At 43.6% G+C, this 27,582-nt stretch overlaps 9 protein-coding genes across 14 annotated transcripts in view; 4 read left to right on the plus strand and 5 right to left on the minus strand.

The window, feature by feature from the left end:
• The window catches only part of LOC128256851 (phenoloxidase-activating factor 2-like), a 50,762-nt gene that overhangs the window by 19,590 nt on the left and 3,590 nt on the right, over positions 1-27,582 (plus strand). The gene's annotated exons all lie outside the window — the stretch shown is intronic.
• On the minus strand, positions 79-3,717 carry LOC128256922 (mitochondrial sodium/calcium exchanger protein). Its single transcript, XM_052987646.1, has 9 exons — positions 3,608-3,717; positions 3,523-3,554; positions 3,247-3,467; positions 2,868-3,193; positions 2,740-2,814; positions 1,928-2,413; positions 1,781-1,851; positions 1,424-1,658; positions 79-365 (listed from the first exon to the last, which is right to left on the minus strand). Exons 1-9 carry the CDS (start codon positions 3,639-3,641, stop codon positions 79-81), a joined length of 1,767 nt encoding a protein of 588 aa, XP_052843606.1. The 5' UTR covers positions 3,642-3,717.
• LOC128256923 (peptidoglycan-recognition protein LF-like) lies at positions 4,144-7,877 on the plus strand. The gene is made up of 2 exons (XM_052987647.1): positions 4,144-4,713; positions 7,183-7,877. Exons 1-2 carry the CDS (start codon positions 4,161-4,163, stop codon positions 7,809-7,811), a joined length of 1,182 nt encoding a protein of 393 aa, XP_052843607.1. The 5' UTR covers positions 4,144-4,160; the 3' UTR covers positions 7,812-7,877.
• On the minus strand, positions 8,296-14,286 carry LOC128256854 (tetraspanning orphan receptor). Of its 2 annotated transcripts, none has more exons than XM_052987542.1 (5): positions 14,127-14,286; positions 13,746-13,932; positions 10,152-10,329; positions 9,943-10,081; positions 8,296-9,854 (listed from the first exon to the last, which is right to left on the minus strand). In XM_052987542.1, exons 2-5 carry the CDS (start codon positions 13,908-13,910, stop codon positions 9,041-9,043), a joined length of 1,296 nt encoding a protein of 431 aa, XP_052843502.1. In that variant the 5' UTR covers positions 13,911-13,932; positions 14,127-14,286; the 3' UTR covers positions 8,296-9,040. The 2 variants fall into 2 exon arrangements, with proteins under 2 accessions (XP_052843502.1, XP_052843501.1); XM_052987541.1 differs by having other exon boundaries at positions 10,140-10,329.
• On the minus strand, positions 10,395-13,133 carry LOC128256853 (kelch-like protein 31). The gene has a single exon (XM_052987540.1). It carries the CDS (start codon positions 11,774-11,776, stop codon positions 10,460-10,462), a length of 1,317 nt encoding a protein of 438 aa, XP_052843500.1. The 5' UTR covers positions 11,777-13,133; the 3' UTR covers positions 10,395-10,459.
• LOC128256849 (protein germ cell-less) lies at positions 14,958-20,146 on the plus strand. Of its 2 annotated transcripts, none has more exons than XM_052987531.1 (4): positions 14,958-15,172; positions 17,742-17,900; positions 17,959-18,906; positions 18,979-20,146. In XM_052987531.1, exons 2-4 carry the CDS (start codon positions 17,767-17,769, stop codon positions 19,601-19,603), a joined length of 1,707 nt encoding a protein of 568 aa, XP_052843491.1. In that variant the 5' UTR covers positions 14,958-15,172; positions 17,742-17,766; the 3' UTR covers positions 19,604-20,146. The 2 variants fall into 2 exon arrangements, with proteins under 2 accessions (XP_052843491.1, XP_052843490.1); XM_052987530.1 differs by having other exon boundaries at positions 14,959-15,172; positions 18,976-20,146.
• Positions 20,145-20,634, minus strand: LOC128256858 (uncharacterized). Its single transcript, XM_052987548.1, has one exon. It carries the CDS (start codon positions 20,632-20,634, stop codon positions 20,170-20,172), a length of 465 nt encoding a protein of 154 aa, XP_052843508.1. The 3' UTR covers positions 20,145-20,169.
• LOC128256847 (protein EFR3 homolog cmp44E) lies at positions 20,681-27,359 on the minus strand. 4 transcript variants are annotated; one of them, XM_052987523.1, is made up of 9 exons: positions 26,847-27,359; positions 25,198-25,402; positions 24,987-25,140; positions 24,682-24,927; positions 24,444-24,485; positions 24,195-24,325; positions 23,265-24,128; positions 22,569-23,193; positions 20,681-21,051 (listed from the first exon to the last, which is right to left on the minus strand). In XM_052987523.1, exons 1-9 carry the CDS (start codon positions 26,929-26,931, stop codon positions 20,899-20,901), a joined length of 2,505 nt encoding a protein of 834 aa, XP_052843483.1. In that variant the 5' UTR covers positions 26,932-27,359; the 3' UTR covers positions 20,681-20,898. The 4 variants fall into 4 exon arrangements, with proteins under 4 accessions (XP_052843483.1, XP_052843485.1, XP_052843486.1 ...); XM_052987525.1 differs by lacking the exon at positions 26,847-27,359 and adding an exon at positions 26,231-26,261; XM_052987526.1 differs by lacking the exon at positions 26,847-27,359 and adding an exon at positions 25,862-26,018.
• On the plus strand, positions 21,250-22,550 carry LOC128256856 (fibroleukin-like). The gene is made up of 2 exons (XM_052987546.1): positions 21,250-22,288; positions 22,362-22,550. Exons 1-2 carry the CDS (start codon positions 21,324-21,326, stop codon positions 22,501-22,503), a joined length of 1,107 nt encoding a protein of 368 aa, XP_052843506.1. The 5' UTR covers positions 21,250-21,323; the 3' UTR covers positions 22,504-22,550.

The raw sequence follows: 27,582 nt of genomic DNA on the forward strand, positions 1-27,582 counted from the left end.
CCTTCTTCGTACTCCAATCAATAAAATCGAACGCATAGAAATTATATAGTTTTTCTATCTGAAACGAAACAGCAGTCTTTATTCACCAACTGGGTTGATGTGAGGGTTGTCCTCAAAACCATGGACCCATTCAAATTCAATTGCAGTCGAATAAACGAAGAACAGTATAAATATGCACCACAAAAACACACCAGCGGATCGGCGGGCAAGAAAATTGAAGGTCAGGCACCACCACATGGTGGTTGTGATGGTCAGCACGAGGAATATGTAGATGGTCTCGCCCTCGTTTCCAAACAATATCACTTGTCCGTGCGAGTCGACCTTTTTCTGCATCACAAACTCGATTCCTACGTTGAGAACCATGTCTGCGGAAGAGAGGCTCGTTAATAGATTACCGGAACAACAACCCTAAAGTCAAGTAATCTGACTTTAAGATAAACAATGATTTGCTGATCTTCGAATTTTCTAGTCAAATTTAAGGAATAAACATTTCAGGAATCATCATATTGATGGAGTGGTATTAACTCTACTGTCTACACTACTGAAAAACAAATTTGATTTTAATTCGGTTCAGGGCTCGAAACTTAGTATACGTCAGTGTTATTGGTTGTTTAAATATTTATTTAAATTTTACTCAAATAGTTATAAAATGCTTAAGCAAATTTGCTTAAGGTGAGGTGTTGAACAATAATTAAAAATGGCCTTGGTAATTTTTTTCAAACTCCAATTAAAACTTTAATTGAGCTTAAGAGGATACCCACCAATACTCGACTTAACCCGATTGAGAACTATAGCGTCGTATAGGCAGAAAGTTTATTATTATTATTTAAAAGTTATTATTAATTGTGCTAGTCACGAAACATTAAAATTTTTTATAATATAATTTGACAATATAGGAAAACAGAGTTTAGGGAATGTTACAAATATTTTTATATGTATGTATATTGTGGTTGATCATAGTTATACGTTAATCGCTTTCAGAGGTTCGAGTAAGCCAAACCAGATTTGAGCCTTTAAGCATTATGATAATAAGAACAATTTTCATTGGCATTAAACAAATGAAAATAATTTGCTCAAAGTAAGGCCAATGAAAAAGTATTTAATTACAATTAAAAAAAGTAATGCTAATAAAAAAACTTTGCATGAGGAAGTAATGCTACTAAAAAAATATTTAATATGATAACTAAAATTATTTAATTAAATTTTCAAAACAATAATTCTTATGAAATGTCTAGTTAATTTAAATTATTTAATTATCTTTTTTTTAAACGCATACAAATCTAAATTTAGTTGTATAAAAGAATATATAATTTTTGCAATAGCTGCAAGGATATATAAACTTCGTCTTTGTATGCCCCCAACTTATTATACACAGAGTAGAATTATATCTTAGTTAAACATTGACTAATAATACTAGGCTTACTGAAGACTGAACCGCCAACAACGGCGCCAAAAGCCATCTTTCCGTAACCATGCTGGGCGAGATGCTCGTAGGAAATGAAGTCTGCCATTGCCGCCGACACCGTGTTGAATGTGATGCTCATAAAGGATGGAGACAAATCGAAAACAATGCCGATGATCGATATGAGCGCATCCATTTCCCAGGCACAAATCCAACAAAATATAATCACGGTAAATATTGTAAGCATGCAAAAAGCCTAAGGGTGAAAAAGGTGGCTAAAAGGCGGTTTTAACAAGGCTGCGATCATACGGAATGATAAAACGGCGGAATGTCAGTGCGTGAGTGCCAAAAAACGACTAAGGCCAAGGGCAGCGTTACCATTAAAGACCACATCGCCAAATTAAACTGAAGAAGGTTGTACCAATCGTAGTATTTGTCATCAAGCATAGCTAAACGGCGGCCAAGAAAGTACAAAATTGGTAATTTGGAATCGAAAACAATTGTTAAAACTTCTACGATACATACTCTCAACCAATGTTAAGGTCACAAAAGGATTTATTACTATTTGTATGCAGTTCAGCAACTTGCTCCACCCATGCTTAACCTTCTGATAGTCGACGAATGGGATTAACAATTGGAGCATAAAACTAACAGGGGCCTTGGCGATATATATAAAACGTCCCCATTTTCCGTTCAGGTACCAAGCTTCCGAGTCAATGGGATTAATTGAATGGATAAACTCGCTAATTAGGAAGAGATTCTTCGGGTTGGCCTTGTTGTGGAGCATTGTTCGGTTTGCTTCCACGTCCACTTCCCTATGTCGTATAAGAAGCTTGGGTGTCACAAAGAAACCGGCATGGAAAGATCCTTGGCGAAATATTTTCGATTCCCGGAATTGGATGTCATCGTCCTCCTCGAGATTATTTAGGAGAATAATTTTTTCAGTTAACCTATTATCATGTTTCAGGGAGGACGGAGAGTGTCTCAGAATTTCAATTTCCATTCGAAGCTCTTCATTGGTAAGAATATAAAAATAAATATTACAACATTTATAAAGTTTATTTAAAGGAACGCTACAGTCGAGATCTCCGACTAAGTACCCGTTACTCCCGGTAGATGGCTACAGCAATTCTGTTGGCCATTTTTAAATTTTAATTTCTTAAATAATTAATTTTAATTTCTTCAATAATTAAATTTCTTTAATATTAATAATAATATCGATAGATGCGAACTAAATAAACATATACCACCCTGAACTTGGCTTTTACCATGATTGTGCCCAAACTTTGAAGTAACCTAGTGTTCAAGTAACGGGCTTGAAAACTATAAATATTTACGTTTAATTGTGAAACGGTGAAGGAAGAGATCGACTACATTAATTAACAGATATATTGGATAAATAGACAGTACCACTGGAACGAAATCATTAGGTATTTTTCAATATATATTGATCTTATCTACTCACAAATACCCTTTAGCAATGCCGTTATAGATTTAATTTTAATAAAAAGCCGCACCAGCTCCACTGTGAGCAGTAGAAACAGGAGGTCTCGGAAAACACTGTGACCATTCATCCGGAAGGGCCGAATGAAGCACACCATGCCGCCACTCAGACATATGATCGTCAGGGCGTTGGCCATGGCTATGTTGAAGGTCAACGACTCATGCCTGACTGGCGATAAGTTAACCAGGAGATCGGGAGTTGAATTGGCCACGCCCACCAGCAACACGCCCGCCATGTACTCGTTTATCCGCAACCTAAGTGCAGCGATCTTCAGGGTTGGTAAGAAGCTGCAAGGATGTTAACAAAGTCACACCTGGTCTTGTGTTATTTCTAAACTCACTAGTAGTTGATGCCCAAGTATAGGACGCAGAGGAAAACGCAGTAGATCAATCCAAACAGCAACATCACCACAACTTCAGTTATTTTGTTATCTATCTTGAAGGCGCAGTACATCATCACAAAATAATTGAAGAAATTTGTGATGAATCTGCAGTGGTCGATTCGTCTGGCCATTTCACAGCGATTGCTAAAGTGGAAATCCATCACGGCCAAACAGCTCACCTAAGACACAAAAAAGTATTTCAATGGTGGTGAATGCATCGTTTATCATACCTACATTTTCCAAGTAATTGCTATGGTTAAGGAGGTCTGTTTAATTATAAGTTTTACACGCCAATTCGCTGACACAACACCGTACTCACTGTAGGTGTCCACCATCGTTTTTGAAGAAATCATGGCTCACAAAGTGGGTAATATTTTTTTTAATTCATAGGAATATATTTTCAATTTCAGTTAAAGTCGACAGAATTCTCTAGTAATTGCAAATCCTTCAAAAAGTGCCGCAAAGTATGCAATGATATTTAGCTTGTGACACAAGTTTAACTTTCGGCATGTTTCCCTTTAAATGCATGCATACCACTGAAGACTTGGTATATAATGACTTCTATTATCCGTGTTCGTACTAAACCCCACAACTGTAAACGGAAAACTATGTGCGATCCCAGCCATTAGACGTGATAAGGACTCACCGGAATGACCGATCGAACAAATATAAATCTAAATTAGCAGATTGCGACGAAGCTCTCGCGAAGGTGCTTCCCCCAATACGCATCTGGGCAAAAACCATCGAGTGGCGTTGTAAATCAGTTGCATGGAACCCGATAAGGTGCGATTTTTGACCGCACTTGGCTATATAAGCGCCCTACCCGACCACGCTCACCATCAAGCAATCGTCAACTATTAGAGCTGGTAATCATGGCCTCCAAAGTGGCTCTCCTCCTCGCCGTCCTGGTCTGCAGCCAGTACCTGGCCCAGGGCGTCTACGTCGTCTCCAAGGCGGAGTGGGGTGGTCGCCGCGCCAGCTGGACCGTGGGCCTGGGCAACTACCTGGGCTACGCCATCATCCACCATACTGCCGGCTCCTACTGCGAGACCCGTGCCCAGTGCAACGCCGTGCTGCAGGGCGTCCAGAACTACCACATGGACTCCCTGGGCTGGCCCGACATCGGCTACAACTTCCTGATCGGCGGAGACGGCAACGTGTACGAGGGTCGTGGCTGGAACAACATGGGCGCCCACGCCGCCGAGTGGAACCCCTACAGCATCGGCATCAGCTTCCTGGGCAACTACAACTGGGACACCCTGGAGCCGAACATGATCTCCGCCGCCCAGCAGCTGCTCAACGATGCGGTCAACCGTGGCCAGCTCAGCTCCGGCTACATCCTGTACGGCCATCGCCAGGTCAGCGCCACCGAGTGCCCCGGCACCCACATCTGGAACGAGATCCGCGGCTGGTCCCACTGGTCTGGTTAGGATTGGTTCTTGGGAACACAAATAAAATTGGTTGAAAAAAATCCAAACTGAATTCTATTCTTTGGATGATCTGGCAGAAATTGATCGGTGATTTAAGCACAGCATTTTAAATAACATGCAAAGGGAAATCCATTCTCAAACTTCTGTTTCCATTATCCATTTTCGTTTTGCAGCAATGCCCTCACGTTCGAGCTGTCAAAGTTCTCAATCCTTTCATTTTAGCAAAAACTTTTCAAATTTACAGAAGCTGGAGGATGTGTGCCTGCAAACTTGCAAAATATCATTAGGTTGTACAGACTTTTGGCTATTTCTTTAGAGGATGAACCAATTCATCCGAAATGCTTGCATAAAAATTAAAATTAACTTTTACAACTGGTCTGCGACATTAAATACAGCCAAAAGCAACTTGAAACTTCACAATCGGTCGCTGACCAAAGCAAACTATTCGCCACTTTAACCGCAGTCTCATTAACGACATCCTCCGTAACAAAGTAGTTCTGAATGAGTTTCAGTTGTTTTTGTCCTTAATAACTTGCTTATGCTTTCAGTTTCGAGACTCACCTCCTTCCTGCCACAGGGAATGGGCACTTGGCGGCTATCAGATGGTTGAACAAAGTGGGTGGAAAAAGTGGTTGCATTCCACTTTTCTTGCTGTCCAGGTGCAGTTCCTGCGACTCATCTGATTATTACAGCATTTTTGTTTATGTGATTACCAGTTTTTTTTATCAAGACTTACGAGATCATCTGGAACAATGAAATTTTCTACGACTCTGCTATTACTCGTGGCTGATAGCGAACAAAATTTATATCAATTGTTTAAAGTCTAATCAATTTTTAAGTTACAAGCTTAGGGTGTACCTTTGAACATTTAAGTGGAAGGGCCATTTATGTTCAAGTATTTAAATCTAAATTAAAAGAGGCTGCTTGCAACTTGCTGATCTCTGACTCACTGAGTTTTTTATTTGAGTAAAATTCAAGGATAATATTAAACTAAAATGTATACCACTTCAGACTGCATCGTTCTCATAAATTTGTGTAATATAAAAACAAATTGAAATGGTAGTAATCTGTAAGGTCTCAAAATTTAGACTCTTAAGTGAATTATGACTTGTCGTATAGTTCATTTGCGCTTTATCAATTAACTGACTGGATCTACGTCATCGCGGGGGACCAAAAGAACTGTGGACAAGTTATCTTGTGGATCGTATCTGAAATAGGGGCGTATATATGAGGGGTGATACCAACGATCACTAATCTAATCAATATTTTTCAGTGACCATTTTTTGTACGCTTCTGATTGGCAATACTATAATAATATTTTGGCTCGTGCCGTTCATTGATTCATATCAGCCACATAAGACGCATATAATTTAGTGTGAAAAGAAATCATATCAAGTGCGATAAGAGAAGCAAGAATTGATTGAAAAATATTTATAAACGAGCTTTTATGAAAATCGTATGATGCTTTTCGGAATGCAAGCTTTTGGTCTACCATTTTAGCCATTAAAAATAAAAACAACTTGAAAACGAAATTTTTTAAGCGTGCTATTTTAATAAAACATTTCTATCAGTTTTGAACTAATTTTCATTTCTAATAAATGTGACGTGATGTCATAAAGTATAAGGATGAACTCATGTTTTTTTCAAAATATTAAAAAAAATGAGCATAAATAATTTTGGTATTTACAATGTACATAGACTATTTCGACACAATACCTGGCGTCCCGTCATTTATGTAATTTTGTCAAGAAAGAACAAAGCTGTCTTGTGAGCTTGAAAGCTTACAAAATATTACAGTCAATCGACATCTCCTTATTTATAGATTTACATTTCGAATTTATGGACAATTTATCCAGGCATAGTTTATCCATTTCTATAATATATGTAGTCTACACATATTTTGTACCTAACAAAGTTTACTAGAACTCTATATTCAGCTCCCATAGTTATATCTCATTTTTAATAAAAGCTCTGATACGGTACCTGTAAATAGCTTAAAAGTTACAATTTTATTGAATTCTGAACTTTTTTGAAAGTTAAATCTACATTTATGGGTTTTTCTGGCAAAATATATAGTAATAGATATTTTCATGTTATTAAAACGAACTTTGTTGAACTATGAAAAGTCTGAGATTGCTCAAAAAAATGCATTCGGAGAACTTATCAGATAATTAAAACTGTAATATAAGCAAGCCCACCCAAGTCTGAAAAAAAACTTAAAAATAAAACCAAAGTACTTTCGAATCAGGAAATTTTGGTCTTGACAGATATTCGCAATGCTTTGATAGGTCTTGGGCACCAAAATATATAGCAAACTCTTAGACAAATTAATTAATGCCACTTGGGCTGATTAGAGCGTGATTGGGCCGTCGTCATCGCCGTATCAGGATCTGGCCACCAGATAGCAGCCGTATCAGATGAATGGAAGCACACGATCCGGATCACAGCCCGATTCGGTTCGCAGGCGATAAGCTTGGGCGGGCGGTGGTATATAAGGTCCGATCGGACGACAGGCCACACAATCGATCCGCATCAACCATGGCAAACAAAGCTCTCGTCCTTCTGGCCGTGCTCTTCTGCGCCCAGGCCGTTTTCGGCGTGACCATCATCTCCAAATCGGAGTGGGGCGCCCGCTCCCCCACCAGCAAGTCCACGCTGGCCAGCTCCCTGAGCTACGCCGTGATCCACCACACCGCCGGCAACTACTGCTCCACCAAGGCCGCCTGCATCACCCAGCTGAAGAACATCCAGAACTACCACATGGACTCCCTGGGCTGGGCCGACATCGGCTACAACTTCCTGATCGGCGGCGATGGTAACGTGTACGAGGGTCGCGGCTGGAACGTGATGGGTGCCCACGCCACCAACTGGAACTCCAAGTCCATCGGCATCTCCTTCCTGGGCAACTACAACACCAACACCCTAACCTCTGCCCAGATCACCGCCGCCAAGGGTCTGCTCTCCACCGCCGTCTCCCGCGGCCAGATCGTCTCCGGCTACACCCTGTACGGACATCGCCAGGTGGGCTCCACCGAGTGCCCCGGCACCAATATCTGGAACGAGATTCGCACCTGGTCCAACTGGAAGGCCTAAGGCATTTATAAAATTATATAAAATGTCATTCAAATAAAAGCTTAAGCATACAATCGCACACATCAATGCAATCTCGGGTATTTTTTTCTTCGGGGGATTATTTCTCGGAATAAATTGTAACCAAGGCAGGGGATTAACTTGGATTCTTGTTAATGTGGTAATCAACGGAAATTTCCAGATAAGGACTTTACACTTAACACTAAATAAAGGCTATAGATGCGACTGAACCAAATAGTCTAGTGGCCAGCTCATGTTGGGATCCCTCTTTGTTCAAAGGTAAATATCTCATTTTGAACAAATAGAAAAGTAATATTAGTTTAAGTAAAAACACTTTCAGCAAAGCAAATTTTCGATGTTTCCAAAAAAGATATATGTCTTTTTGAAAAAACTAAATTATGTAACCACATGTTTTTCGCAGCTCAGCTCTCTATGTTTAACCAACTCCATTAACACCAAATAAATAGTCAAATAAGAATGACAAATTAATATAAACTAATTTTTATTCGAATATCTCTGCATATTTAGTACACAGTATACATTTAGATATTGTACACACATAAAACATTACAGTTGCTGGTATTAATACGCAATAGTAAAATACAATTGATAATATCATCATAATTTATGGATTATGTATGCCTGTGCTGTGAATTCAGTATTCGGTATTCAATATGCATAGAGTCTTACGAGATAGCTTAAAAAACAAAGAACATCGTTATTATGCCAGCGACACTCTCTGGTAACAACTACTTGGGCCTACAGACTATCCGAAATGCTCGGGCTATTTCAGGCCAAATGAAAAACGATCTAACAGATTGTTGCAGCTACGTTTGGGTCAGATGCGGCCGAAAAGGAATTAAAGCTTTCCTTGCCAGCATCGCAAAATGTTTTTGTATTTGGTTTTGCTTGCTTGTTTGTTTGTTTGTTTGTTTGTTTGTTATGTATACTAAATGAGCAGCAACTAGAGCATCTTAATTGTACGTTAAACAACAATAATGAGCGACAGCTAAAAGCGAAAACTTGTTTGGGTTTCGATTCTCTAAAAACTCTGATCAATACATTGAAGCAATAGACCTTATAGACCGTGTATGTGTGCCTGGGAATGATAGCTGTTAGATGAAACCAGATCATCTGGGCAAGAAGAGGAGGTGGAGAGGTGGAGTGGTCACCGCTGATCACAACCCACTCGCCATGAGAAGCAAACTAATCCAAACTGCTAATCCAACTACTTAGGCCTGGCTCTCGTCGCGTCCTTCAAACACCTGTCCCGGGATGTTGGGCTGGCGATGCAACGGCGACTGCGACGGCACCTGCACCTGGGCGTCGGCCACGTCGTTGTAGGGCGGCGGAGGCGGAATGCCTCCGATAACATCAACGCCAGCGTCGATCACCTCCAAGTCGTCGTCATCATCGTCTTCATCCTCGTGCTCATTGACATTGGCGCTCACAGCGGCATCGCTGCGACGCATTGGCGGCGTATTGGCGTTCACATGCATCGTGTTGTTGTTGTTCGGCTGATCATTGTTGTTGTCCATGTTGTCATCCGTGTTGGAGGCGGCGTTGGCGGTGGTGGCTGCTCCGAGGGCCACAAACAAGGGGGCCACCGAGGGATTGACCTCGGCCCCCTCAGCCGCTGCGTCCTCTGCCTCCTCGTAGTTGGACATGGCCACCTGGTAGGAAGGCGGCGGTGCCTGCTTCAAGTACTGGGCAATGGCTTCGTCGTAGTTGGGCAGCAGCGTGGAGTAGGACCGCTCCTCGGCCCCAAAGGTTCCGCCAACGCTGTGCACTCCAGTTGGTGGCTCCAGGAACGGGAACAGGGTGCGAACATGTTGCTGACGCAGGGTCAAGTACTTGTAGCAGCGCCAAACGATACCAATGCAATAGGCCTTAAGAAAGACAATGCAAATGAAGACGACCAGGACCACCACAACCAGCTCCTCAGGCGGCAGTTCCAGCAGCTTCTCGCGCCATGGCAAGCGGTGCGACTCGGCAATGATGCTGTGAATGGCCTGCAGGTAGCATAGGTATCCAGCGGCGGTGAGACTGTAATAAGATCGATGCATTACAATACAAATCTTAAAGAATATAAACAAGGCAGAGCTTTATGGAACTCCCCGACTATAACACTCACGTGGTAATGGCAAAGTCAAACAACTGCAGACAAAAGAAGGGCAACAAGTGCGAGGGTTTCCCCTTGATGGTGCCGTAGATCATCATTAGCGTGATGGCTATCATGCAGGTGCACACCAAGCCGCCCATGTCAAAGTTCTCTGCGGGGGAAAACATCAATTTAAATGCGTTGCGGAACTTGCTCTCTCCACTGCTTACGGTAACGCTTACGATAGTTGAAGGAGTGGTCGCGGTAGGCGTAGGGCGGTTCGACCTTGCTCAGGGGCGTGGGCAAGGCCGGTGCACTCAGATCCACGGTGTAGTCGTGGGTGCCGCCCTCCAGCTCGTCCATCATCTCGGGATTGCGCCATATAACTGCCAGGACGCTCAAAGCCAAGATGTTCAAGAACTGCAAATAAAATAAAATATATTATTTTCAATTGGTTTAATTACTACCACACACCAATAGTTCAATACCTAAAATATAAGATATAAGTATAAAGATATATTTTCACAATTTTTACAAACAAAATCTAAGGTCAAATCAATTGGTTTGTAACCGATTCTTTGGCCGAGGCCTGGCAGCTGAAACACACATTGCTGGCCTCCGCGGGTTCCATGGAATGCCAATAGTCCCGGTTCTGCTTCTGCAGATAGTTTAGGTACTCCACGAACGTTTCGTAGGTTAGGTCCAACGTGATCGTGCAGTGCAAGCGATGGTGATAGCGGCACTTTCGATCGTAGATCCAATTCCGCTGCTTCGGCGGCTGGGCGCTCGTCTTGTGCAAGTGATTTTTGAAGGCCTCGCGATCAGCTCCATAGAAGAGTCGCGTGGTGGTGTAGGCGATGCCGTCATGAATGGCTTGTCGCACCTCTGACTCCGTTACGATTCTCCTCACTTCCACAGCGGTGATGTCGGGCTTCTGCAAACGGATGAGCAACCACGGCGGGATCAGACCGTAACGTATGCTGGTGGCAACCGCAACTATGTTTCCCTGCCGTTGGGGCCACTGGTGATTTAGCCATCGAACGGCTGCCATGAACACCTCCAGCTCAGTATTAACGCCAATATCGCTCGACATGATCAGCATGAGCAGGGGGTTCAGCCGCAGTCGCAGGAACTCTTTGGAGGCCACCAGCGTGAGGAAGAACTTGGAGACACGTTTGAGAAAGTGACGATGGTTCTGCTCCAGTTTCAGGATCTTAGCCTCCAAATACAGCATCGCTGCCGACGCCTCCTTGATGCCATTATCCAGACAATACTTGCACTGACTGACCAACTGCGGAATCTGCAAGAAACTGGCAGCCTGGAGCACCTCAAGCAATCCGAGGCGCGGCAGAATCGGCGTATCCTCGATCATCCAGTCGTAGATTAGGCTGAAGGCGCGCGGCGTCACCTTCTCCTCGGCCAGATCCACGATCAACTCGTTACTGACATCACGAAACGTTCGCGAGAAGCTCTGAAGCACCATTAGATGCACAGGATGCTGGCTCTTTCCGATGTTGATCATCGAATTGGGCTTGACTCGTCGCCGCACAAGATGTACAAGTTCCGGGTACAAATTTGATTTCTCCGCCAGTGATTTGCGAATTTCCCGTGTCTTGATCGAACTGGCTGACGAGAAGCCCAATGAGGACAGAGTACGCTCGTTAAGCTTATTGAAGGGGCCAGGCTGGATGTTTAGCACGGAGGAGGGAGCACGATTGTTGGCAGTCGGATTGTTGTACAGAGTCTCTAGAATATCGTCCTCCGCTTCTTTAATTGCATAGGTGGGCGGTGTGGATGATTCCTGGGAATCGGTGTCAAAGAAGTAACTGGAATCGTTTTCAGGATCTGTGCCGTCTGCTTGGGGCATTGCATTTGAATCTCGCAGACGCCTTCACCACTCGGACAGGTTCCTCCGGAAGCGCTCTCATTGGAAATGAGCAATGTGGGGAAAGGTGTGTGCGTCAGAAATAAATACTCCACAAGTTCGGAATGATTTGTGAAACGTCAAGAGCAAAGCAACGATTCCCAAGGATCACGAGTGGGGGGAATTCAGAGATATCTCACCATCTAAAAGTATTTCAAGTGCGTTTAGCAGGTGTGTGTGTCCGCTCATCAAGATAAGCTGGCCAAAATAGATAAGGGAGCTTCGCCTGATTTGATTTGCAACCTGTGTGCGGATAGATGACAGCTGCATTAACAATTCTCGGATTTATGGCAGCCCACATAACAATGCTGCTCCAGAGGAAAGATGTACATATACCGAAAAACAAGAGTAAACCCCCTGAAGTGTAAATATTTTCTCATCGTCAGTCGGGTGGGTACGTGTAGTTATCAAAAATAACTGAAACGCTCATGAAAGTATGTATCTGGTTGCTGTTTGCTCAGATGGCCGCTGTTAAATGTCCGATTCGGTATCTAAGTATCTCAGGTTGAAGGCTTTACGCCACGACCTTAGATGCGGCATTTCGCCAACTTTTGTTTTATTACTCATCACTATGAAATTTAATGCGCGGTGAGCCGCAGCTTATCTGCAACCATTAGCTTAACAACAATCAATGGTCACTCGGCGGATGAGTCAAATAAATCTTCGAATTGTGGAACTGCTTTTGTTTTTCCAAGCCTCTAATGCTATACCTATCTTTAAAATGTAAACAAAGAAACCCTTGAGATTACAGTTAAGGCAGTTAACTCCAGTGCCGGCCAAACCGTAAGCACTGAGGCAACGCATGTGATGAAGTTTGCTGCTGCCAAACGTGACCTGGAGCGTAATAAACACCAGGTATCAGAGCATTGACAATGTATAATGAAAGTAATGAACGAGCAAGCGATACACACGAATTGAACACTGAAAGAAATACTATTAGTTAATGATTTTTTTTTTATGAAATCTCAATCAGAATCGAAAGCAACTTTTACAGCCAAAGAAACTATGATGTTACAACTGGTATTCATAAATAATTGTGAACAATTAAGATTTTTTTAAATGTGTAGAGATATATGTATGTATCAGCTAATCATTCGTTCTTATCAGGTATTCACATTTAACATTCAGCCCGCTTTTTTCGGATAAACAAAATCAGTTAACATATGCAAAAGTGACTCATTTTTAGAAAGGTTACTAAAAAAAAGATTAAGTAATGTACAAATAAAAAGATTATTCCCAAAATATGATAAGAATTACTGCTTAAGAATGGGCCTTCAAAAGGTATTTACATTGTACGTTTTTTACTTTTTTGTGTATTTAAAGTGTTAGCAAAATAATTAAACTATAAAACACATAACTAACCATTAACCTTTAGTTATGCTCCAATTACAAAGTAAATAGCGAATTTTATGAACCTTCTTAAATACTTTAAAAATATAGACGTTACTTTATTTGTCCATATGTTACTGTAACCCAATTTGATGCGTTCAATACCATTGTTTCTCGTAGTGTGGCAATTGCTTATGCGAAGACAGGGGCTTGTGAAAGGTTAGTTTTCGGACAATGGAGGAGGGATTTGGAAACTTCCGCCGTGGCAGGAATAGGTAATGACGAAAAACCCCTTCAGTTTTTAGGCAAATTTGATCAGCTGACGCAGTAGCAGACCTAACAGTCCCATTGACGTCACGGGCGGGGAAAGTGCAGAGTTGGCTCGCTTCGCAAAAGTTTGGCAGTCATTGAGTCATTGATTTTTCCCCTGCGTGACACTGAACAGGGTCAAAAGATTTTCACACAATTCGCCGATTGCATGCGTGGGTGTTTCTGGATACATATGTGGGTATGTAGGTACTTATATGCATATAGTATACCGCTGAAAGGGTCAAAGGGTGTCGGCGTCCGGGAATCCACTTACCAGGTGCCACAATCCGATCATCAAAGTGGCCGTGTGGACATGCAGCCCGAAGCAGCAGGTGAACTCCTTCAGGTGACGACTTCCGGTGCTGCTACTTCCGGCGGCACCATTGTTGTTGTTGCTGTGGTTGCGTTGCGGACCCATTTTCAAATGGATCCTAAACATTGCACGCCCCACAAAAATGCGTCTGCGAAAAATACAGATGCGAAACGAAAGCGATAACGATAACAAGTGCAAAACAAAATCAGTAATTGTGGGTGTTTCTTGTTGTGTGTATTTATGCGTGTGTATTTGTTGTTGTGTGCCACTTTTCACGGCTGCCACTTTGACCTTTTACACCACTTAATCGGTCATTGTTGTTGCCTCACTTTGTCGCCGTACCTTCGATTTGGGGGCCAATGCAACTTGCACTGGTTCTTAATTCCGATTTCTATCTGCAGCAGCGGTGTATTCTATTTTATTTAACTGCTGCGCAGCACAGAAAACTCAAGCATACTATTCTTGGTAGTCCGGAAAATACCGCGCGACAAGGTCACACTAACTGCAGGCATTTTGCAACACTGATTGCGTTCATGCGCGCGAAGCTTGTGATGTTGTATAAACTAAAAGATTGTGAGTTGCCAATTACAATTTTTTAAATTACAATTAACTCGTAAAACAGTTTAGAGTAATGCATAATAATAATATACTTTCCCGACAATATCGCAGACATGGAATATGCTATAAGAAAACGACTCGGTCGATGCCGTATTTAACTATATAAATACGTAATACTACATTATAATACAAATTGTAAAATTTATGAAAACTGGTTAACTGTCTTGTATGTCCAAAATTGATTACAAAATTTGGAACGCCTTGTTTTGTTGGTGAACGAATTTTAATATATTTAACCATATTGCATAACAACTATTCATTAAAATCTCATATGACCCAATTTAAACCGGTGTCATGCAAACATCTTCAGTTTTTACTAATCAACTTAAAACCAAGCAGGAAGTAGATTTTAAATAACAATAGCTCAGGTTCTCTGTGACACCGACAGAGTTTGTAATTACTATTACAATCAACAGTCAACTACAATTATAACTTACTTAATAGAGATTTTTTTAAATTCAAAATAAGCGGGAAGTGTGACCGCGCATCGTAAAACGCACTAACGCCAGTCCGCCGAATTCGACTATCGAGAACCGCAATTTGAATGAGGTGCCATCGAAAATTGTCCACCTCCATTTTTAAGAGCAAACTGCAGCAAAACAGAAATAAATTTGCCAGCGAACGGGATTGAAATGATTTAAATCGCACGCTTACTCACAATCGCGTAAAACTTTAGTCCGTGTTTATTATATTTTTTTGTAGCATAGCTGTTGAACGTGAAGTGCAATTGCAGTTATAAAAAATCGCGGAACTGTAACTGCATATTTACAGTAAGTTTTGTTTATCAGTTCCCCTTTGTGTACCTTGCTTCCATTTCCTTCAGTTTTGCGTCGTTCGCTAGCGCGCTCTCTCCCTCTCTCTCCTTCGTTATCCATCCCTCCCCCTTTTCTGCTTTTCCCAACTACGTCACCCACCGAATTCACTTTTGTTTGCTATTAATAGCTGCAGATTAACTGCACTCCGCTGCCAGGAAAATGGGATAAAAAAGAGAGAACGAGTTAGTGATTTGGTGGTTCGATTTTCATATCTTCTAGCGTTATCAGGGCCAAACAACAGGCAGTAAACATTGCGAATAAACATGCGTTTTTGCAATGTCCATCAGCTGATTACCGATCCATAAATTATTGAAGGGTCTTTGCCTTATCTGCTGGTTAACCAAACAAGTTCCCAATCTAGTTAGTTACATGTACATATGTTCGATTTCTGCCGTCCACCATTTTCCAGCTGCGGTGGCTCTGTCGTCTAAAACGAGTGAAATTCCCTAACAAAATGCGTACGCGAGTTCGAGTCTCCGCCCATGCTTGTTGGCTTCTTTCGACGATCACCCACGTTATTTAGCCGTTAACTCCTTGGGCAAAATTAATTTTTTTTTTCAATTTTTAAACCCTAATACTTGTCATTATAAATGTGAAAAAGTTTATAATTCAAAGGCAAATACCATTATTTGTGTGATATCATCTTTTAAATTTATCTACAGTGCAACTTCCATGTCAATGAATACCTAATATTTTTTTGAAACTTCAAATGCATTGTTTTTCTTTCGCATACAATTCAACTTACCTAAATTATTAGTACTGACCTCTCGAAAACAAAGAACTGGTTTTTTTAGTGGAACTTAAACTTGTTTTAAATAGTATAGAAATGTTCAATTTTGCAATGAAAATTTGATTTTAATGGCGTTTCTACAAATATTAGAAAAACATTAAGAATCATTAATCAATAATCTTAGAATTCAAAAGTTAACATTTGTCTCTGTGTTCATGCCTGAAATTTTATATGCAAATTCTTTCAAAAGATTTTTTGGTTCAGATTTGTTTTAGTAGACCCAAACAATACCTACTTGCCTTAAATATTTAAACTAGTGTAAATTTTGTATTCAGTTCAGGCAGAAAATTGTATTATCCACGCCATTTCCTTGTAATTGCTGAACTACGACTTGGAAATAATGGAGATATGTACATAGCTACTTGGGAGTTCGCCTGTATTTGGTGGTCGTTAGTCCCACCCCCTTATATTTGTTTCTCTCTGCACCTCCAATTCTCTTTGCTCTCCGGCTTCAACTGGTGACGTAATTTGAAGCGGTGCAACCGTCTTGTTTTGGTCTTATAAGAAATACACTCCGAGGAAACCGGTTTTCAATAGTTTACTTTGGTTTTCGGAACTGCGCCACACCAAAACAAACCCGCCATCTGCTGACGATCCCCACCCCCAGCATCACCTTTCCCCAATCTGGGTTCACAATCATTATTTTTAAGATGGGTCTGAATAGATAATCATCGGCCGAGTATTATCGAGCCAGGCTGTCTGGTCGTCCATATCAATGCAATCCAACGCGAGGTGACGAAAGCGCGTGCTTGTTTGTTTATGGGCAGCAGCAACAATGTGTAGTAGCTTCCGTCGCGGCCTTGACATGGTTACAACACTCGTCCAGCTCCAGCAATTGGCCGCATAAACAAAGCATAAAAACGCTCATGGAATCGAGCTCGTTTGATCTCATTCTAATTATAGAGCCCCCCTTTCGACCTTACCCGAAAATGGTGGCGGCTACAGTGCGGATTAGGCCATTAAGGCTGCTTTGAACATGTCTTGAGACTTGTCTTTTTTGTTAATTTTTGTATATTTGGTCATCTATTAGATAGTATTTGTTGAGCATTTCTCTTTCTCAAATCTAACCACTCCATGTGTGATTAAGGTGTAAAACTATAAAAAGATTTTTGTGACATTCATAGAAGACTTAATTGCTACTCTAAGTTGCATTAAAAGTATGTTAAGAAGTTTTTTCGGATTTGAATTTAGAGAACAACATTTTATTGTACTTTGATATATATCAAGATATCACAACATAGTGAAATCCAGGTTAAATATTTCTGACTTGGTGACTCACAAAAAGTAACCGCTTATTAATCTATCGAGAAATCGACTTTTTCATGACTACTTCTTAATCTATGTTTAAATTACAGAACTTATTTGGGCAGTTAAGTGTTGTAATTGTGTAGATCAACTTTAAATTTTTATATGTTGCAATCTAAAAAGGCTTTTTAAGTTTTCCGACCCTCCTCGAATGTATTTGATTACAAGTGAAGTATCGCGCTTCAACTGTATGATGACATCACCACAATTGATGAATGGATGCGCTTTCCATTGGGCTTAGGGCCTGAAAAGTCACCCACACGAATGTTCGCCCACCGTTACAGCGGCTGGCGTTACAGTTTGGCGGAACGAATGTGGGTCAACTGGTTTCATTTGGGGGCACTATCAACACGCAACCTGTCAGATCGATAAACAGGCAACGAAAAGTCAAAGTAAACAAATTTTTGTGTACAATTGTGCTCGTTTCAGAGTGGAGATTCCTTAGCCTAGAGCCATGGGTCAGATTGTGGGCTCCATGCATATGAATGTGGCGGAGGTGTTTGGCAACCGGCGGAAACGGAAGCGCAGCACGGACTCCTCGTTGGGCAAGGATGAGCAGGCACAGCTGGATACCACACAGCCCAAAAAGTGAGTGATTACCGAAGATCTAGTACCAAACAATACCTGACATTTCCTCCTTTCGCAGAAAGAAGCTTCTTACCACCACGCAGTACATATACAAGGCCCTTTTCAAGGAGGAGAAGAACTCGGACGTGGCTGTCATGGCTCTGGATAAAGTCTGGCACCTGCACAAGGTCTACCTGAGCCAGAGCCCCTACTTCTACACCATGTTCAATGGAACGTGGCGGGAGGCGCAGCAGAACTTCATTCAGATCGCGATTCTCGACGACCGCATCACAGTGGACAGCCTGGATGCTGTCTTTGGATCTATGTACTCTGACGAGATTGAGATTGAGTCGGCCGATGTCATTTCGGTCTTGGCCACGGCCACGTTGTTCCACTTGGACGGGATCATCGACAAGTGTGCCGAGGTGATGGTCGACAACATTAGTCCGGAGACAGCCATTCAGTACTATGAGGCCGCCTGCCAGTACGGCGTGGTGGGTGTGAAGAAGTCAACCTTCCAATGGTTCCAGATCAATCTGCTGAGCATCTACAGCAAGCAGCCGAACCTGCTGAGGCACATCTCAATCGAGCTGATGAGCGCTCTGACTGCCAGCCCAGATTTGTACGTGATGCAGACGGAGTTCTCGCTGTACACACTGCTGCGGACATGGATGTTCCTGCGGCTGCATCCCGACCACGATCCAGAAGACCCTGTGCAGCGGGCAGAGGCGGTGAAGACGCAGGAGCGGCTGGTCAATGCCGGCGTTGAAACGCACACGCCCAGCGGAGATGTCGTCCAGTGGGTATACTTCACCAGCCGTATGGAGGAGCGCTCGTTCCTGGCCACGCCCGAGGGGCAGCCTTATGTGAGGGTCTTCCAGAAGCTACGAACCCAGTACCTGACCAACCACTACATGGATCTGAAGATCATCTACAATGACAACATCATACCCAAGGAGTGGCTCTACAGGCACATCCACAACCACTGGGATGCTCTACTGCGAATCGATCACGGGCAAGAGGATTGGTGAGTCTTTGAGCGGGATTAAGCAGTCATAAAAAAATTTTATAATTTTATTTGTTTTTGCCTTCACAGCAGTCCCCAGCAACTGGACAATGATCAGTTCTTTGAGAATTGCATGCGCTGCGGGCGCATGCTGCTCGAGCCTGGCTACCAGAAGTGGCGCTGGACGGGCTTCAACTACGGCATGGATCTCATCCTTATAATGGACTCGCGCAGACTGCACATTCGTCGCCACCACCGGCACGAGCACGAGCGTGTGCTCAGCCTGCAGACAAAGAGCAAGTTCATGGTCCGCACCACGGTGACCTCGATAAATGCCCAGCGCCAGGCCGTCTTCACCCAGACGTCCGAGATATGCTCGCTTAGCCTCGAGAAGAACGAGGAGGTGCCGCTGATGGTGCTGGATCCAAAGCTAGTACATCCACTGCTTATCTCCATCAACATGCTGGTGGTGATGCCGCCCAATCAGAGTTTCAAGGAGATTGTGCCGCTCTGCGAAGAGGGGACGAACTCGCTGTCCATACCCATTGCGGAGATCGGAGCGGACTGTGAGCGACCTCTGACTCCGTCCAGTGCCGATGATTCGGCCGTTTTTATTGGCGACTCGGAGCCCTCGACGCCATCCTCGCCAGCTCCACGGCCAAGGATCGCTTGGTCAGCTAGTGATACGGATGGCGCATACGGCCAATTGGCGTGCTGAGCACGATCGTCGAAGCAGTCCACCAAAACCAACACCATTACCAGTACCACCACTACCACCATTTTCTGTTCATTTACCCGCAGAGGCCGGGACTCGTTGTAGTTGTAATTGTAAATTCGTTTTTCGCCATCGCGATTAGCTACGGCCAATCGAACTGATCCAGACGTTTGTACATTTAACATGAGCATATCGGCGATCGTTTCGATATGCGCAGATCAATATTTTTGTATATCGTTTACATCATTAGTATCATGTAATAATGCTTAACGTCATCTACTTGTTTGGAGTAGACGCACGCTCCCGTGCCCTCGCACTATGTAGATGTTGCATATAGTTTATAAATTCGGAGTTTTAAGATTGTTATGTTTAAGTAACAAGATACGCTGCAACAAATTAATGATTTAAGCGTCTTCGAATCCTGTAAGTTCAACGCATATAATTACTGTCCCTAACACGTTTTTTACTCGCTTCAGTACGCACAATTAAAGTAACAATTACTTTGAGTGATCATTTATATTAAAGATTGCAACTAATTCAAACGGCCCCAACCTGAGTTTCTATTGCTGTTAGTGGTGTAGAAGATCGTTTAGCACGCCTTGCTCCCAGGACTTAATGCCGTTTATCAGCATCCATTGCGCCCGTCCTTGATGTTCTGGTTCAGCAGCGGATTCCCGAAGTTTCCCAAGCACCCAATTGACCTTCTTGCTCCGCGATCGAAACGTGTAGCTGAACATGCGGGCAGCAGCGATGAAGGGCTCCTTCTCCGCCGATGTCGTGCACTTCCACACCCTGCCGGCCATCAGAGTAACCTGCCCCGGGGTCAAGTGGCAGAGATTGTCCTTGTAGCATTTGCGAAAGTGGGCCAGAAACCGAATGAAGGGATTGCGTCCAGTGCAACCATTATTGTCCTTTATTCGGGTGGCGATGTTGTGTGCCCCACTCATTATTGAATGCCCACTAATCGACGTCGCCTTGGAAACGTGGCAGCCAGATGCTGTCTTTCGCGTACACTTTTTCTCAAAACGTACCATTCCTGGCAAGAATTTTGATTAGATCTGATTAAACAACTGACAGATATTTGTATACATATATTTTATTTGTATAACAATTAATTCAAAGTACATATCCCAGGTTGGTTTAACAATTGAATTGTTTGCATTTAACAACGGAAAATTTAATTAAATTTAACTACTTCCTTACAGACACCAAACAAATTCGCAATTAGGGCTATCGATAAACGTGAATTGAGTATAGAATATTCGCCGGAAAGTATTTCCGGATCGAGGAATACGTGTTTAGTAGTAAAAGAGTTCGGGAAAGTTGGTTTCGTAGATGGGCTTCTCGTTGCTAGCTTGCAAGCTGGCGGCCTTGGTGTCGCTCTGCGTGATCTGTCGCTCCACGGCCAGCGAGTTAAATAGCTCGTTCAGGCGGTTCTGGATAAGATCGTGCTGAAAATAGAAAAAAAAACAACGAAATTACAATTTCAACAGGGATAAAATTACTTTAGTTTTATAATAATACGTAAGAATTGTCGCATTCGTGAATCATTGGTTTTTTTAGCCTATCAAATATTTAATGCGAAAAACAAACGACAAAAATGTACATACATTTTTAAATACTACAATAATTTAATGACAATCATTATCACGCTCAAGAACCAAAAATCAAAAGTAGCATCGACTCATAATCAGTACAGTTCTAAGACGACAGCGTGAAAGTAATGTTTAAATTAAGTGCGCCAGTTTTTGAGGTAATAGTCCTCTGTATTTTGCTGCAAGGAGGACTATCGAGCACTGCCAAATCATCGACCATCAATGAGCAGTGCAACGCTTATTGTTTTTCGACTTTTCAGCCCCTTATCGATCCCTTAGTTAAAAATCTAAGAGATGCAAAACTATGCAACGATATGAAAATTCTACTGAACAATGTCAAAGCAGAAATCATAGAAAAAGACAAACAAATTCAAGACATGAGAAGTCAAATAAGATTTATCTCTGAAGTAAATGAACATCTTAAGTCTCACAATAAGCGGGATGAGAATCTCAATGAAATTCCTCTGAACAATATTGAAACACAACTAAATGACAAGAAAAACGAAATCATAGAAAAGGACAAACAAATTGAAGACCTGAGAAGTCAAATAAGTTTAATCTCTGAAGTAAATGAGCAGCTGAAGAATCTGAATAAACGCGATGAGAGTTTACCAGAATTTTGCCCAAGTGGACGACCGAATGGCATTTACAAGGTAAGCCTACGTGGAGTAGACCCATTTGAAGTGCCGTGCATATCATCAACACCAGGATGGACTGTTATTCAAAGACGCTTTGACGGATCTGTTAACTTTACTCGCGGCTGGGAGGAGTACAAGGATGGGTTCGGCGATGTAAGCCAAGAGTTCTTCATTGGACTCGAGAAGCTTTACTTGATGACCCAAGCACAACCCCACGAACTTTACATACAGCTTCGCAATGCTGACGGAATTTCTAGGTACGCTCATTATGACGATTTTTGTATTGGCAGCGCGAATGAATCCTACAAGCTAAACGCGGTTGGCAAGTATTCTGGAACCGCAGGAGACTATCTAACACAGCTTACTGAAAATAATTTCTCCACATTCGATCGGGGTCACCAGTGTGGAAGAACTCCTATTGGTGGTTGGTGGGAAGACAGAAGCTGTATATTAAGGTATATATATATTTATATAATATAAAAGCAACCGATGGGCATCCTTTTTAAATTGTAACTTTTTTAATCATAGCATGCTCAACGGAAATTACTACAAGGGCGGACAGATACCAGAAGGTAGCTCAGGTGGAATTTATTGGGGTTCTTTTGTGACCAACAAGGGCTCGCTGACCTTCGTTCAAATGATGATAAAGCCCAAAGCCGTATTCATATAAGTGAAATTTGTTCGTTTGAATGTAAAATAAAAGGAATACTAGCAGAATCTCATGACCCTACATACCTTGGGTTCTGTGCGTCTTATCAGATCGTCGAACTCGCCCTCGCGGAAGGTGCGAACGATCTGCATCTGGCGCTCGCGCTGCTCCCGCTTGATAGCTTCAGTCGGCTCGGCCAGAGCCCGCTTCATTGCATCGAAATTGAACTCCGGCGCCAGGAGCTTCTTGCACACGCCCGGCGAGCTGCTCACGCTGTCTCCATCGCCGTTGTAGACGGTCAGGTCCGCCGAGCTGTTGCGCTGCGTCAGCTGGTTGCTCACCGACTCCACCCAGGAGTGGCGGTGTCCGGGATGATCGGTCTGGTTGAGCGCGTACGGAGCACCTGTGTTCAGGCGCTGCGCATCCATGCCAGCGTTCTGCAGGCACTCGCCCAGCGCCAACTTGTCAATGGCAAGATGCGGCAGGGACAGATTTAAGTTCTTTCCGGACATCTTCTTGGGCTCCAGCAACGGCGGTAGATAGTGGGTGGCCTCCTCGCGCCGTGCGTCAACGATCTTTTGGGCGTACTCCAGCAGGTTGTTGATGCCGCTCACCCGCGAGATAAGCACCAACAGGCCAATGGAGATAGCGTGCAGGCTGCACTTGTGCACTATTCCCAGGGTGTCCGCAGTGTTGGCCACCTGCTGGATGCTGCAGATGCAGGAGGCAAGACCAATGGATTAGTAAATCGTAATCGTAAAGTACCATCGAAGCAATCTTACCCAAGGATAAACAAAAGGAACTCCTGCACGGTCTCGTTGCACGACATCTCCACGATGAGCAGGGCGGCGGTGTTGAAGCTGGAGGACAGGGCGTCAACTCGATCCGACAGCGCCATGGAGTCGATCAGCGCATGCATGATGTCGGCGCCGTACTTGTGCGTGAAGATGATGTCGGAGCGCGAGGGCGGCTCCTGGGAGAGCGCCGGGTAAGACTTCACGCTGACGCTGCTGAGCACCTGCTCGTTCTGGTGGCGATCGAGCAGGGCCTGCAAGATCTGCATCACAACCATGCGAGTGGGATCGTGTGGAGCGCGTGCCATCTTGAGCAACGGCTGCAGGAAGGAGGCGGGGAAGGCCTTCTCGAAGGAGACGGTGCTGTACTGGGTGCCCACCTTGAGCAGCGACTTCAGCAGGATGTTCTGCAGCATCTGATCGCCCTTGCTCTTCTTGGACAGATCCGGCACCGTGTTCATGATGAACAGCATGATCTCGATCTTTTGATAGTCGGGATGGTGGTTTGCAAACTCGCCCAGCGCGTTGATCAGCGCCTCCTGGTACTGCGACTCCTCGGGCGTGATCTCGCTGGTTGCGCTCACGCTGGTCCGCAGGTGGGTCAGCAAGTTGTTGATGATGTCCAGGGCCGAGGGCCCCACACTCTCGCCCGCTGCTATGGCGATGATCTTCGACAGAACGACGGCCAGCGAGGTGCGCGTCTTGGGCGATGACTTGAAGTTGTTGTCCAGGTGCTGCATCAGCGTCTCCACCACGGTGTACGAGTACTGCGGCTGTATGGAGATCATCACGATGCGGAACGTGTGAATCGCAAAGGTGTTGGGCACCCACAGCTCATGTCGGTCCAGGTGGCTGTAAATCAGGAAGGTAAGCCCCTGATAAGCAACCGGTGGCGTTGCTTCCGCGTGCACTACTTACGTCAGCAGCGGCTTGAGTACGCTGCGAATGTGTCCAAAGGAGGCTCGGCCCACCAGCTCCCGGAGCACCTCTTCGGCCAGCACCGGCGGCGTCACATTGGTGGCGTCCTCTACGGGCGTGAGATCCCCGGACTGTGGCAACAAAAAATACATTAGTATCACATTCTCTCAAGACGGTCTTAGTGACTAATCAGCGTTCACTATGTAATATGGTTAGTTATGTAATGGAACAATTCGAGTCGATTATTACCGCCAGTAAATTTTTCTTCACGAACATAACGTTTACACAAAACTGTTTGGTTGTTGTTGTGTGTTGGTTGTGTTGTGGTTGGTTTGGGTTTGGTTTGCATTAACAAAATACACGAAAACGAAATGCAAAATACATCGAAATTAGTACAACAATAGGCCAATGGGTCAGACAACTGGGATGGATGGCTGCATCCATCTCCGAACAGCTTGCGAGGACGCAAAGCCATCTTGGCACCCACCTGCATATTGAACAGCAGCGAGGGCACAATCTTCTCCATGTGCTCCGCCGCCCAGATGTTCTCCACCAGATCGTCGGACACTGTTTTCCGGATCACGCCCTGCAAGCCCTTGATACCCGCCAGACGCAGACTGTCCCGCATGCTGGCCGCATCGCTGTGGCACATCGAGGAGAACTTCGAGATGAAGAAGTCGTACCGTCGATGGTAGGATGGTGTGTCCTCGTTGATGTTGGCAAACTTCACAAACTAGAAGAAAAGGGGCGGGATTAGAGCCTATTTTGGGGCCATTTAGGGTGGGATTCTACCGAATTCGTGGCCATTATCTTGAGGTTGGGGTTCGAGTCCTCTAGCAGCTTTTGCACCATACGCAGGAACGATTCCACAAACAGATTGAGCGTGGTCTGGGCATGACAGGCCTGCAGCAGCAGGTCCATGGCCTCCATGGCGATCTCGGCCAGCCTGGGGATAACACAAATTAGATGATTTCATAGCCAACTATCTACTACCACAACATACTTGTAGCGCTTCCTATTTATGTCCTTGGTGGCCTTCTGGTACAGGTACTCGCCAATGCGGTCCAGCTTGTCCGGCGAGCTCAGTGAGTAGAAGGTTAGCTTCTCCATGTTAGACTTGACCAGTCCGTCCTCCGGATTCACCGGGAAAATGTTGTCCACCAGGCGCTTGTAGCGCGGCCTGAGCGCCGAGCAGCATCCGCAGCAGCCTAGAAGAGCGTAGGGAAAGGCACAGCGGTTAGAGGGATTGGGCAGGCAGACGTGGATGCAGCGGTAGGTAAACATGGCGCCACCGCTCCGCTGGCGAAAATGATGGTGTTAGAACTGGCGGTGGTGGTGGTGGTGGTCGAAGTGTGAAAACCGACTCGGGTCGACTGGGTGCGACCACCATTTTCCGCTTAATCTTATCGCGATAATTGCTCTAGTGGACTATAGTTTCGCTGTTTGAGTGATTGGACGGCTCATCGCCCGCTGGCTGGTGGCTTCCGCTAGCGCCCATCCGGCCCCCATTTAGAACACGACACCCAACTCCAGGCCAGTCGTCCATCGATTTGTCGGTGTCGTCATTGCTAGCAATTCCCATTGACTGACTGACTGGTGGCGAGGTCATCTGGTTGAATGGTCCGTGGCACGCCAAGCGAATTCCACCTGTGCCCACGACCGCTTACCAGGCATTTTGGCGTCTTGGGGCCCTTATCGCGGCATTAGATAATAAAACGCTGCGATAAAAGAGCACAGGCAATCACTTTTCTTTTGTTTTCCTATTGTGGGTGAGACACTCTCGGCCGACTTATCGATAGGCAAGCAGTGTGACCATGCGAGGAGGGCATGCAAATACCGCTTGGATTGGGGTGTGGATAAACTGCCATACTTTTACTTTTACATTTTAACTGCTATCTCACGAGTTAGGCCCACTGTTCGCTTTTAAAAATTGTTTTGGAATTTTTTAAAGTTACTGCTTAAAAATGTTTTTTATTCCAAATTTTATACAAGTATATTTAAAGTGTCTGGTGATATACATGAGATAAGTCACTTACATATAAGCACTAACATTTCTAATATAAAAACATCAAAAGTTTCCGTTTTTGAATTTAAATATTTCTCATTTTGAACTTTGGGCTCACAACAATTTCGTTTAAACAACAAATGCCATTAATTGCTAAGCCCTTAACAAGTAATTAAACTCTATAATTCTGTATTTTGTCGTTAAATTCAGAAGCCTACCCAGGTAAAAGATTGAAATTCTGATTATATAATGGTATTATATAAAAAGCTAAACTGTGTAACCCCTTTCTAATGTTACCAAAAATGGTTTAGTAGAAAAATAAGTTAAAGCCAGCACTTTTAGGTCCATAGCTTTTCTAAAAGAAACCATTTTGGAAAGCATAAAGGTTTGTGGTTTCATATTCTAAAATTTTTTAAATTTTAATGATAAGCCCCTCTATTTCATTTAAAAATAACAACTCCATCACATAAAATAAGTAAATAATTAATTAAAAAAAGAAATCATTGAGTTTTAAACTAAATAACTCATTATATGATTCAAAGAAGACTAACAATTTTTGCCTTGAACAAAATAATAAATTTAAAAAATATTTGTAACCGGTATCTAGGAAAAAGGAATGCGTTAGATCTTAGGATGCTTATACTTACAGCTTGGATCCGTGCATTTCTGTACGAAGCTGTCAAAGAACTCCGGCAGTTCCGGAGGCTCAAAGCAGCACCGAATAAGGGCCATTTTAGGATGCAAGTTTCAGCCAATATGGAGTCCCTCTCCGCTCCAGGAGGATGACCATGAACTTTGGATAAAATTAGCGCCTATCTTTGTTGCCCCGCACAGGTTGTTGTTGCTCCAGGTCAGCTGATGGCGCGACTAACGGGACGAAAGCTCGTATTCGCTTGTCGGAGAGCTTTTTATGGCCATTGTGACCAGCTTATATCACAGGGGGCTTCACTTTTTGGCCTGGCCAAATGATGCCATTCGCACATTTTTGGTTTAACATTCGGTTATGAATACCAATGCAACAATCAATCTCTGTTATCCTAAATTTGCTACTTATACTGTTTAGAAAGGCAACCAACTTGGCAAACTATAATTGATCAATAAAGCCTACAAACACGTAAGAAATAAAATGCAAACCGCACTCAGCGAGAACAACAAACAGAATGGAAAATGTGCTTGGTGAAAATGTGTTTTTCGCAAGCTCGGCGCACTTTTCGGGTTTCCTCCACAAAGCTCCCCAGAGGCTTAAAGCAAAGCTCAGGGGAGACGTCGAGCTTTTCGCATCCCGCTTTTCATTCATAAAATGCGTTTTAATGGGGCTGGAAGAGCCAGGGGTTCCATGAATTCTCTGGCCTTCGGTTTGGTTACCGTTATTCGGCGCACAAT

Source organism: Drosophila gunungcola (assembly GCF_025200985.1).
Source record: "Drosophila gunungcola strain Sukarami chromosome 2R unlocalized genomic scaffold, Dgunungcola_SK_2 000030F, whole genome shotgun sequence".
Taxonomy (NCBI): domain Eukaryota; kingdom Metazoa; phylum Arthropoda; class Insecta; order Diptera; family Drosophilidae; genus Drosophila; species Drosophila gunungcola.